The sequence below is a fragment of the Gekko japonicus genome, unplaced genomic scaffold (assembly GCF_001447785.1).
Source record: "Gekko japonicus isolate JY-2015 unplaced genomic scaffold, Gekko_japonicus_V1.1 scaffold529, whole genome shotgun sequence".
In the NCBI taxonomy this organism is placed as follows: Eukaryota; Metazoa; Chordata; class Lepidosauria; order Squamata; family Gekkonidae; genus Gekko; species Gekko japonicus.
Genome location: NW_015167549.1, coordinates 781,263 through 794,610, shown reverse-complemented (window position 1 = coordinate 794,610; position 13,348 = coordinate 781,263). Strand labels below are relative to the sequence as shown.

At 42.1% G+C, this 13,348-nt stretch overlaps 1 protein-coding gene across 1 annotated transcript; it reads right to left on the bottom strand.

Moving 5' to 3' along the window:
* Window positions 1–502: 502 nt before the first annotated feature.
* AURKA (aurora kinase A) lies at window positions 503–10,587 on the bottom strand. The gene is made up of 6 exons (XM_015413660.1): window positions 10,553–10,587; window positions 7,379–7,585; window positions 5,395–5,533; window positions 3,054–3,202; window positions 1,680–1,854; window positions 503–968 (listed from the first exon to the last, which is right to left on the bottom strand). Exons 1-6 carry the CDS (start codon window positions 10,585–10,587, stop codon window positions 777–779), a joined length of 897 nt encoding a protein of 298 aa, XP_015269146.1. The 3' UTR covers window positions 503–776.
* Window positions 10,588–13,348: the final 2,761 nt, after the last annotated feature.

The following is a 13,348-nucleotide window of genomic DNA, read 5'->3' as shown; positions in this document are numbered from 1 at the left end:
CAACAGACAGGATCAGATAGCATCCCCACTGACTTGGAATGCAACATTGCTATGCATGCTTACCTTCCAGCATTCCTAGCCTTACTCTTGACACCTCTCACATTTAGCACAAACAGTGGAATTGATTCTGAGTCCATTCTGCTAGCAGATGAGTTTTCTTTCATAGTGTCAAGGCTCCATACTAGCAGAACAGATTCATAGGATCCAACCCACGTGCTGATCTTTGGGATGACCTAATAGCTTTGGTAGCTAATATGTTTTTTTAAATAGTTTCTGGACCTTGGGATTTTGTTTATAAACAAATCTTTATTTAATAAAAGCTTCAAATGCCTTACAACTAAAGACAGGACAGACGATTAAAGAGACTTCACAATTATTAGCACACATTTGGAGAGGCAAATTCAATCCATTTCATATCACCACACTTACTGTAGTCTTCAGTGTTATTGCACTGTTCCAGTAACCCAAAGAGGGAAAACTTGTGAATTCCAGGCAAGTGGTTGAGGGCCTTTGACCAGTTGTGCCTGGGTGCGTTTGGATCATGTGCAACTGAACTCAAGTAAAAGGTATCCATGTCCCGTGAAACTGCACTGGGAAGCCCCAGAAAGTTTGAGCTGCAAAGTTAGAAGTTTCACAATAAACAGCTCGTAGTGCGAATTCTCCTCTGCCTTTATCGAGTTCAACTCTAAGCAGCCTATGTTGGGTGCGTTCCAATAGTTGTAATTAATTACAACTACGGGCTGCCACAAAACTACAATACTGCAATGCTCGCTGGCCTAGGACTGAGCTGCTTTAGTGGTAGTGGCTTCAGTGATTCGGTGCCTGGGAGATTTCGTAGAGTTGGCAGTCACCCAGGGATGTTTGAGCACTTCTTCCAGTGGCAGCCTGTGGTAAGGATTATGCTTCAGAAGCTTGGAAATCAGATCTCTTGCTCCCTCTGTTACAAAAGGAGGAAATCTGTACTCCACCTGAAACCAAAGAAACAGCTAATATTAGATGCAACATCACAGCAAAAGCATGAACTCTTTCAATTATTGCTTGCCATTAGCTCTCCACTGCCTTTATCACTCACTCAACCTTTGGCAGCTGTGTCTTCATGCAACCCTACCATTCAGCCTGCTATGTAACTGGCTTCATCTCCTTCCCTGTCCTCTGTACAACTTGATTTAGCTCGGAAGAGAATCCATAACCTTGCTTGGGTAATGCTTTTCTATTGGAGAACCCAAGTGGGAAGCTGCAGGTTGTACTAGTAGAACCACCCCTACCTCTCACTACTGTAATCTAGTAGGGAAATGGGATCTTGCCAATAAGCTAGATGTTTGTAGGCAAGTCATTTATAGAAAACGACAATCCTGCAGAGAGAAAATATGTTCCAACAAACTGCAACTTCCCACCTACTTCACCGCACCAGTGTTTCAAGAAGGAAATGAAAAATACTGGGTTCAAGGAATAGGACCCGGGTCTGAGAATAACCTGCCAAAGCCTGGACTGACTCCCCCATCAGCTCCTAACTCCACCCCATACAGCCCCTGGGGGCAGATTTAGAACACAGCCTTCTGTGTCTCTGGGGCAGTTATTTAAGCTCTACCTGGGTTCGGAAAAGCCACATGAGGAAGTTCTCTCTAGGAGATAAAATAGTGAAGAGGTGGACAAAGGAGTCACATGGCATTTTAACTCACCTTTGAGATTGCTCTGTATGTTTCCTGGTATGTTTTGGACTCAAAAGGAGGCTTTCCTACTAGAAATTCATAACAGAGAACACCAAGGCTCCAGAGGTCCACCTTCTCATCATGTGTCCTCCCTTCAATCATTTCAGGCGGTAAGTAGTCAAGTGTACCACACAGGGTTGACCGCCTGGAATAAGAAAATATGTTCAAGTATAGCAGGCTAAATGTTACTAGGGTCAGAGGAATAAAGTACGCTGAGCAGACGCAGCTACTGGGCTGGCTCCCTCTCCCAAATGCACTCTTCTAGATCTGCAGTCTCTCCACACTGATTAACATTCACTTCATTTGTTATAATTCAAGACCAGCCAGACTGATTAACACTTAAGTTCAAGCCTTCACCATCTTCTTGTTCCCATGAACTGAGACTAGTGCGGTGACAAGCTAGGGTTGGCTTCAATGCTCCCTCTAAGCTGTGGAGTCTTGTGAGCAAAACTTCTACTCTGTGAGCTACTGGCATGAAGTTTGTGAGCGAATGATTTGGCTACTGCATAAATTAGTTTGCTCCGGAGCCATCCTTCCTGAGCTAAGACAAGAATGTGTGAGCTGGAAGCTAAAAAACTGAGCTAGCTCACACTAACTCAGCTTAGAGGGAACACTGGTTGGCTTAATTAACCACACTTAAATGCTCAAAATAGCCTCTTACTGGGAAGCTTCAATAAGTCACATTTTCATCCCATCCTTCCTCCAAGGAGTTCAGGGAAGCGTGTATTGTTCTCCCACACTTCATCCCTACAAGAACCCTGAAAGATACTCTGGCTGAGAGATTAATGCAAGCAAGCACAGATGTAAAACTTGTTCTTTTCACTTCCAACACGATATTCTAACCACGATACCAGCATCTAAATCTAGGCATCTGTAGTCTGATCTCCTTAGCATTCATATTTCAATTTAGGTGGCCAAAAAAAATGCTTTAAATAAAAACTGCAATTCATTCAAGCACACGAGTTCTCCATGCTCCTCTCAGCTTGCAGAACCAGACGCGAGTGGCATGCTACTTTATTTAATTCATTTGTACCCCACCTTTCTCCCACCCAAAGCAGCTTATTCAAGGCTCCTCTCCTCCACTTTATCCTCACAACAACCCTGTGAGGTAGGTTATGCTAAGAATGTGCAACTGACCCAAGGTCACCCAGTAAGCTACCATGGCACGAGTGAGGATTCGAAACTAGGTCTCCCAGATACTAGTCTGAAACTCTTAACCATACACCACACTTCACACATCCTTACTGCCTATAGAAAACAAATCCCTGTTGCCGGCCAACTTCTGTTGCATCCTCACAGTGTTAAGCTTTGATTCGCAGAAGCTCTAGCACCAAGCACTCTCACCTAGAGGAGGGAGCATGCACAGACCATCCAAAGTCAGCAATCTTCAGTTCTCCGTTTGATCCCAGCAGCAAGTTTTCAGGCTTTATGTCTCTATGAATTACTCTTTTTGAGTGGCAATACAACAGCGCATCTGCCAATTCAGTGATATACTGCAGAATAAAAAATCAAGATGGAACAGAATTCTTAAATCCTGTTGGACTAAACATTTATAGATAACGCTCATGTGTTCTAGTGGCATTGTATATCTAGCTGAAGCCACACATACAGGATGCAACTTTAAAAAAAACACCAAGGTTTGGATTCTATGACATTGTTCCCCTCCGGCTTCTCTCCCACCGCTGCAGGTTTTTCTCTGCTGCAGCAGTCATGTCCTTTGCCAATAGTGCTTTTGGGTGCGCAAGACCATGTTTTTTCAAAGAGCCCATATACACACCCAAATGCTAGTGGCAAGGGAAGCAAGGGCTGCAACAGCCTTCACAGAGGCAAGAGAGAAACGCAAGGGGAATGAAGTCATAGGATCCAGCCCCAAGAGGCTAAAAGGAAAGTGAAGATAGAAAGCAGGAATTTAGGAATGCTTTGGCATTGACTATATCACTAATGAAGTTATAAAGAAAACTTATCAAGCAATTCAGGCATATCATCGCCACCACAAAATAACAACTACCAGGAGATTAATCTTACATTCTTAGATGCTATTATGGCAATTACAAAACTTGATTTTGTCATACTGCAAGCAGTGAAAGGTGCCAGGTTACAGAATATCCCTGGTCATTAGTTGCTGGTCTGCCTTCTGAAGTATAGGACTGCTTTTATCACTTCGAGGAGCAGTGAAGTCACACAAGAATCCAGCCAATTATTTAGTTGCAAAACCATCCTTACTGCAGCAGTTGTAGAGGCTTCAGTTACCTGCACGCCATGTATTAAGCAACAAGACGTTGTTCTAACTGTGCAGACTAAGGAGACTTTCCAGCTATGAATATTACCACAAGAGTTCATTCTCCTCAGCTGAATGAACTATGGCTCAGAATGGGCATAAACTGGCTCATGAACTAAAATTCATGATGAATTTGGGGTGGTTTGTGGTTCACGAAGTGAAGTTTGTGGCAGATCAACCAGCACGAACTTTCAAACAGTTCATGGATGTTCGCTGCGGTTTGTGAATGGATACATTTCTAGACAGTCTCCGCTCAAACTAAACGTTTACTAAACTTTAGAGCAATGGGGAGAGGGGCAGAACTTGGAGGGCATGTAGAGGAGAATCTGGGGAGGTCCTCTGCAACTTTGATGTCTCTAGCTTGCACAGGGATCCATTCTATACACTCCTGAACCTGTGGATGTCATTTCCCCAGAAAGCACTTTCCTGGGGGGACCTTCTTTGGGGGGCCCCATACATCCAAATTTTCGCCAAACTTGAAGGGCAGCCAGAGATCCCCTGCAAGTTTGGTGTCTCTAGCATGCTGGGGTATCTTCTACCATGCCACAAACCTCATCACTTCGTTTGGCTCCTAAAATTTCACGAGAGTTTATGGTTCATGAACCTGGCACACCACAAACCATGAACTGAACTATAATTGCTGCGCTAGATTCCCCACTGCATGTTCTGCCAGGAAGACAGAGCCCTCAATTTCTGATGCCAGCTACTGCTCTTCTGCTACAGACCAGACTAGCTATTAGAACAAGAAAGATTTCCCATTATTTCTTGGTCTGCTATGCTATAGTTGTGTTTTGGGGATACCTTTGTGTTCTGATTTGGGCAGGTGGATTCTACTTAATCCTCACATCCCATGTAAAATTACTCCTTATGCAAGCAGTTGGAAGTGTGAGACTTGTAATTATAAACTCAGTGCCCCCATCAGACCTTTTACCCATGACACTAAAAAATCCCATTGCTCTAACTTTGTAAAACTAGATCAGCTGTACACCTAACTCATCTGGTTTACCAAGTAGCACTTTAGGGTGAAAGGGTAAGAACCCTCTCAAGGAACCCAGAGGCATAGTGCTCCTGCAATTTAGTAGCCTTCAATTGGAAAAAGACTAAATTTCCCATCTGGTCTAGCAATTATGTGTAGATGGAGGTTTTGGACTAAACACAACAGTAGCCTCTAGATTTTAAGCTAGAACTCCCTTTTTTTTTGCAAAAAAAGCTGCAGAGAGAAGGAATGTCTCCACCAAAAAGAACAAGGCTATTTTTTATAGTCCTGCTGTCAACAAAAGAAGATACCTAGCTTCTGGACATCTTTTGCTGATATCAAGAGAACATGGGACCTAAAATGTAAGTTTATGCTTCAAATGGAGGCCATATTGCAAAAATGAGAAAAGTTTAATCCATGGCCAAACCTACAGTAGCAGTTCGCTGCTCATCAAACTTGGTAACCTTCTGAAGCTCTTTGTACACTTCCCCATGAGGCGCATACTCCAGGATTAGGTAGACTCTTGTTGTGTCGTGGAAATAGCCATATAATCGGAGAACATTGGGATGCCTACAAGAAAGGATATATGTTTCTCAAGTTCAGCATCATAAAAAACAAAATGCGCAGTTTCCATGTCCTTCATCCCTTTCCAGAACTGCATTTAGAACATCTTCTAATCAATCGAGAGTACAATCTAAAGCAAAGTTATGCCCTTCTACATTCACTGAAGGCATCAGGCATAGAAGGGTATAGTTTTGCTTGGGAATAGTTTTGCTTGGGAGAGTGTTCCACTGTTCTGTTTATTAGTTCCAGGCCAGGCGTGGTTTCTCTGCCGGGGTCCTGGACGAAAGTCCAAGATTGGGCCTCAGAACCACTGCTGCTGCCACCAATGCTCCCTCTAAGCTGTGGAGTGTTCTGAGCAAAAATTCCACTTTGTGAGCCAGTGGTATTTGTAAGCGAGAGATTTCACTACTGTATAAATCAGTTGGCTCTGGAGCCATCCTCCCTGAGCTAAGACAAAAATGTGTGAGCCAGAGGCTAAGAAACTGTGAGCTAGCTCACACTAACTCAGCTTAGAGGGAACAATGGCTGCCACCACGATCCTGTTGCAGCCTGGCAAGGAATAGCCATCACCCTGAACAAGATGGGCAGGAATTGTTGCCACAAGCCCAAAACAGGATGGGCACAAGTGGCTACTGGTGCCTGCTCTTTTCTCCCCTTCCTTAAGGGGGAGGCAGAGCTGTGGGTGGTCATGGCCCCTTCTCAGTGTGAGGCCCTGAGCAGCTGCCCTGCTGCCCATTGGTTACGATCACCCGGATCCAGGCTATAATCCAGAAATTTAATTTACTAATTGAGATCTTATAACACTTCTTTTGTCTATTACCTTAAGCACAGGCTTATATGCTGAATATTTTCAGGCCCCCTGAAAGTATATCCTTTCCCCTACCCAAGAGTTCTGCTTTGAACCACAGATTGCTTCACTGTTAACTGCTGTGTAGAGAATATACAGTAATGATGAATAACATTTATACCTTGGTAGTCCAAATTTTCTACTTGGAGTGTTATCTGCCCAATATTGTGCTAAGGGTCAGTATGACCTCAAATCTGGGGTTTATATTGTTTTATTTTCCTAATCTTTCCAACCGGATTCGGTGCATTCAGAAGGGCATTTTTGTAAAAAGCTGTGTTGTAATGATTCAGCACAGGAAGTGACTTTTGTTAGGGGAAAAGCCTTTCCTACACTGATGTTCTTGTTGCCTTAAACAGATATGTTTGTATGTGTTATTCTTTTTCTCTCTGTTCTACAATCCCAGCCCAGCCGCATTATTTTGTTTTAACATTTTAATGTAACAGCAAAGATTCATGCTATCATACATTATAACCCTCCAACTGATAAACGTTTCAGTCAACTGTACTATGCCTTGAGACACAGTGAGAAAGGCGGACTGCAAATAAAAAACCCTCAATAGGTTTTAATCTCAGTTTTTTAAATAAAACGGGGGGGGGGGGATATACCAACAGGATGTAACTGACCCCACTGTTCTTGAGAAGTATATAAAATATGACTAGATACATTTCCTTAATAAAGACTTTACTTTTTTTACTACTCTCTGGGATACTAGAAAAAAAGAATTAAAATCTTGATTTACCAGCACACTGCTGTCACATGATTTACTTACCCATTTAGTAATAGTGAACCGATAACAGCAAGGACAGCCCTTTTAAAAGTAGGCATTAAAATACTAAGGATCTACAATACCTAGCCAAATGCATTTATTTAGGGAGGCTTCACAACGACTACTACATGGAAAGAAATCAAAACTAAATCTGAGCTATGTTTGTTTTTTTTTAATTACTTGGAGAATCAGCAATCCTGTAAACATCTATAATGTACCAGTTGGATAACAATCTTACCGAAGATGAGACTGTATTTCTACTTCCCGACGCAGCTGATGCTCAACACCTGCTTTCTCCAGCTGTATTTTAAACAAGACCTTCAATGCCAAGACGAATTTGCTCTCCTTCTCACGAGCCAGATACACATTTCCAAATTTTCCCTTTCCCAAAGGACGACCAATTTCAAAATCATCAAGAGACCACTGTTTTCTAAAAGATTTAGAACTACATATTAGATTTCCAAGGAGACTGAAACTCTTTTGCTTCTGATGCTGCCAGTTACTTCATGAAGACATTCCTGTTCCAGAGCTATCTACTGTAGGTCCAAACCATATGAGAAATTTTTGAATGCAACACTCAAGTAGTCGCTTAGTTTTCTTTCTAGTATTTATGAATACGTCTTTTTGGTTCACACATATAACCATAAGCTACTTTTTCATACTTAGATATTCAAACAGATAGGTGTGGTGGAAAGCAGTGACTTTACCTTTAGGGGGCTTTTTTTTTAAAGATTTTTCTGAAAACCAGGGGAGTCCAAGTTGGCTGTTTAGCGTCCCTGTGGCCCTATCTGTAGATTTAGGTATCCGTTGCTAATAGTACATAGATATAGCCTGATTGTGGCAAACCTATTCCCTATCCTTAGCAATCACTTTTGATCCATTTAGACATTATGAATTAGTTAAGCTCTCCCTTAAAGCCACTTAACCAAACAGCTATCACCACTGTTAAAATAATTTAACTCAAATACTTCCTTTTTGACTGTACCGAGCCAAATTCATTGAATTTCACATGCCAAAAGGATACATTTTCTCTGCTCACATTCACACCTATAATTTTACAAGACCCCCTCATCTTTTCTAAACCAATTACCCCCAATTATTTCAGCCTTTCTTCATAAGAAGAGTTGTCCAACCCCTTGAACAGTTCAACATTGGTAGCTTTGTCCCATACAAATGGAACATGCCTTCTGCAAAGTAAATTGACTTCCATTGTGATAGCCGCCATGACCCTAAAGACCTGTTTCCTGGATTACTACCAGGGTATATAGGGAATTTACAGTGAATTCCATTTGGCACTTCTTTGCCTGTTCACCCAGTATATACTTAACTGGAGACCAGAGACAGTTAACAGAAAAAGCTGTGGAACAGGTGAGCAAGTCATGGAGAAAGGGAGGAGGAAGAAAATTAGACAGGGCCACACAGTTTCATAATAGCTTTCCAATATATTTGAAGCATCTCAGTTTGAGAAAACTGTCTTGATCAGAAAGCTCATCTCAAGCTTTTTAGAGAGGGGAAAGGGGCAAGAGCAGGCAGGCCAAAATGAAGATTAAAATGAAAACATGTTCAGATTAGAAAGCCCAGGCAATCTCATCAGATCTCAAAAGCTAAGCAGAGTTGATCCCGGTCAGTACTTGGATAGGAGACCACTAAGGAAGCCCAGGGCTGCTACGCAGAGGCAGGCAATGGCAAACCAACCTCTGTTAGTCTCTTGCCTTGAAAACCCTATAGGGTCGTTATAAACCAGCCGCCAACTTGACAGCACTTTCCACCACCACAAGAGATAAAGCCGTTATGCATGAACTTATTTTGCCCCTTATCTACACATGGAAACAAGCTTACTTTTTCCCATCATTTTTTGTTTTTGATGCATCAGTGTTCTCATTCTTTTGATTTGATACGCCTTCTGCTTCAGGCTTTTTTGCTGCACAAGGGGGAAAATTGAACACTTTGAATCAAGCTGGTGCCAGATAATGTAGCATTAAAACAAGAATTGCTGAAGAATACAAAGCATCCCCCTGCGGGATTGGGAAACTTTCATGCTTCTCAGGCAGTTCAGAGTTCTAACTTTAGGATTTAAGCACCTTGGCATCCAAGAACCATGGCAGGCTAATTAGCATACAATTTCTAGTCCACTAGATTTCTTACAGTTGCATTCCGCCCATCCTCCCAAGTAGATGTGGGGAGCTATGGAATTCCTGATCCAACTCTCATTATTCATTCATTCTTTATTAAAATATTTATATTCCATCTTTCCTTTTTGGCTCAAATAGATTACAAATCAAATTTAAAACATATAAGGTACAATAAAATCCTCCAATAACACCCCCATGGGGGAATCATATTGGTCACAACCTCTTTAAGTGAATTCCCAAAGGTGGGCATCTTAGTTTAAAAGCCCTCTCAGTCTGCAGGTTTCAGGATAATTCTGGCCTATGTTTCGAAGTTACCATAAGCAGCACCTTGAACACCCAAGAAGCCCTGTGCAAGTTACTGCAGTGCCATACAATGCTCTACCTCCTACCCTCCTTCTAACAAATCTATTACTGCACTTCATGGCTGAGCATTTGTTTAAAACAGGAAGTTTCCCCATGTACACACCCAGTACTAGCTAAGTCCCCGCAAGGTGTTTAGGATCAGAGAAACAGCAGGGGCAGTGTTAGGGATCCTGGGGCCCTGGGCAAAACTCATCAATGTCCACCTCCACTGCCACACCTCTGAAGCCACTGCAAAGAGATGCTGCATCCTCTCCCCTCCGGACCACCCTGCCAGCGCACCTTCAGGAGGCATTCTGGCTCTGCTCCCTGCCTCCTTGGTTTGGGGTGCATCAATGCAGCAGAATGTTTTCCTTAGACCAGACCAAGCCAATTACAGTTGAAATTATTGTACCTTTCATTGCTCAAGCTTGAAATGTCAACAAGCACCCCATACAGGAAGTGAAAAATTGTCTCACTCACTGAGGGCGTTTACAAAACAGTAGCCCAACAACAACCTGAGATGTTAAAAGTATCAGCATTCACTAGAAATGCTGTGACCATTGCAAAAAGTGCAGGGAGTCAAACTTACCTTGATTGAAATAAACAACAATCTAGAGGCTGCAGAGTCTATAATGATTAAAGCAGTGACACACACTTAGTGCTTCCGGGAGCCATCTGTGGCTCTTCTGAGTATTGTTCACTGGTGTGGCACCGACCCCATATATCCTAGGAAAGTGCGCCAGCTTGTGGCTGGTAGGTGGTCTCCACCTTGAAATGCCTGAGGGATTGGCAGCAGATGAGTAAGATGCAAACCCATCAAAAGTTGTAGGCCTCATGCCAGGAATAGAAGCATACATCCTCTCCAATACAAGATTCTGCACTTCCCCCCACAGTTCTTGAATTTGGTATATGCACATCTCACCCTGTACTTCCTGTACCTGACAGCCCTTTGAATCTGATGTTTGTTTCCCATCTTAGTGAAGCCTCACAACATTGCAGCTGAAATGTGCTCCAGTTTACAAAGCCTTATGCTTGAATAAAAACCTTCTTAAAATCTGCCATTGGGCTCCTGCTCATTTGTTGCACTGGATTAACACCTCTGGAATTCTTCTCTTGATTGAAATCACCAACTTTTTGTTCATCGTCCTGCTTTAGAAAGATTTGCTTATAATTCAAAGTGAGCAGTACTGTGAGCAGGTCTGTGTCTGAGAAGACAACGTTCAATGGGGCAGCTAGTCAGGAAGCATCAGGATTACCATATCCCAGATCAGCATGTGATGACTCCTAAAAGCAGCCAAGTTAAATCCTATGTGCTGCCTTTACACCTACACCGTTTGCAACATTCCTTTATCTCCTCTTCTTCCCTTGCTCTCTCTGCCCCCAGGAACTTGCCATTTCTATATTTCCTGAAGGTGTAGTGCAGACCTTCAAACAGTGTGCCTTTGGTCACTTTTATTTCAAGTTCCTAGTTTCACAGCTATGCCCCTATCCAAAGTGATACCACCAAGTTCCCTCTCAGTATGCTGAAAATGGAACCAAAACTTTTAACCCCTGAAAGACTTGCACTGCAATCCTAAACAGAATTATATCCTCCCAAATACTGAGGAGTCAATGGTTTTAGAAGATTGTATTGTATTTTCGGTACTCCGGAAGAGCACTCAGTGTATTGGTCTGGATGGGAACACAGCTCAGATATTATGAATCTGAAATGAAAAAGTGACTCAGTTGTGGTGGTGCATACCTTTCAGCAGCACTGAACAAACAAAAATAAGGTGTGGAGAACTCACCCCACACTGAACAAAAATAAGGTGTGGAGAACTCACCCCTAATCCTTGTTTCTGTATTCCTGCCCTATGTTTCCAAACAGCTGTACCAGTACTTGCTCAATCTCATAAACTATATATGCTTGACCTTCTGTTCCTGGGCCTCTTAAGCAGGATAGCCTCTCTCCTACTTTTTGGCATGGAATGTGTTGATTACTGAACTTGCAAAGAACCCTGAGATGAGAACTGGAGCAATAGCTTCTAATACCAAAGCATTCCTAAAGCATGGAAAAGCAACACTGTTCCCTAATTCAAATCATAGAGATAAGGAGCAATAGATGGTTTCTTGCCTGTGAAAAGCTGCAGTTTCCACCAACACAGTGCATCTCATTCTCTCCTCTCAACTTCCCAGAATGTGTCTGATTAACCCCAACAAAACAGTTAAGAAAAAACATGGCCTACATCTTTATAAGTCTATTATTTCAGAACATAACACAGTTTGAATCCAGTGGCACCTTTAAGACTAACAAAGTTTTATTCTGGGTATAAGCTTTCATGTGCATGCACACTTCTTTCATGCACATGAAAGCTTATACCCAGAATAAAACTTTGTTGGTCTTAAAGGTGCCACTGTTTATTTATTTAACTTTTACCCCGCCCTCCTTACCAGGCAGGCTCAGGGCGGGTTCCGAAAACTGACAAGCAGCATACATTCACAATAAAATACAAGACATCAGTTAAAACACAACCAGTCAATATAAAACTGTTCTGTTGTTTCAGACCAAAACAGCTAACCATCTGGATCTATATCAGAACATACTGATAATAACAAACACAAAACAACAATAACAATCTATTGAAATCATGAAATAGATGCCAGTGTGATATAGTGTTGTACTAGTATCTGGAAGACTTGGGTTCAAATCCCCACTCATGCCATGGAAGCTTGCTAGGTGACCTTTGGCCAGTCACCCTCTTTTAGCCTAACTTACCACACAGGGTTGTAATGAATATAAAATGGAGGAGAGGAGAACCATGTAAGCCAACGTGGGTCTCCACTGGAAAGAAAGGGAGGGTACAAATGAAGTAAACAAATAAATAGAAAATAACAGGAAAAAATTACCTGCTATTGTTAGCCTTAATCTCATGCCAAGAAGTCTTGAGTAAGAATTGTACCTTCTATTATTGCAATATGTACCCTGACAATATCTGCAAGGGGACACTTACCTTGACATTATGACTTGGAAGCCCATTCAGGTTCTCTTTACCAGCTTTGTCCATTATTGTCTAGAGGGAGTTGAAATTCAGTCAGTCATTTAATCACATGCAGGGGTTACAAATCAGTTGAATATTATACTCAAGGCTTCTGAAGCTACTATGTTCACCTCCTTCCAATTCTCAAAGTAGCACACCTTCAAAAAGTTAAGCTTCCATTTCTTCTAAGGGAGGCTTCCCATCTCACTGCATCAAGCCTTACACATGGTTTTAAAGTGTTTCCCCCACAGCCCTCGTCATAAAATGAGTTTGAGCAATATGCCCTCTCTTTAGTTCTAACCCACCCCATTGTTAATGAATCATATGGATTTTCCTTTTCCCTGAACCAACTCACACAGATGCTTCCAGAAAATTACAGGAACATTTTAATTTTAGTAACCATACAATACAACACAGAACATTCATGAACCAAATTTAGGAACTGACAGCACTGTCAGCATAAGGCTTTTTAAATTTTAACTTACATTAAGCCCATTATGCTTGGGGTGGTGGAGGACAATTAGAAATCAAACAAAGCAAAATGGATATGTGTGACACCTTACAAGACAGAAGGGTAGATTGATGTGATGTAAAAAACAGTGTGGTCTAGCAATTCACACGTCAGACCCAGATACTGGCAGAAGCCAAGAAGTTTAGCAGGTGACCTTTAATCAGTGACACTCATATCCCAACCTACCTCACAAGAGTAGATTGATG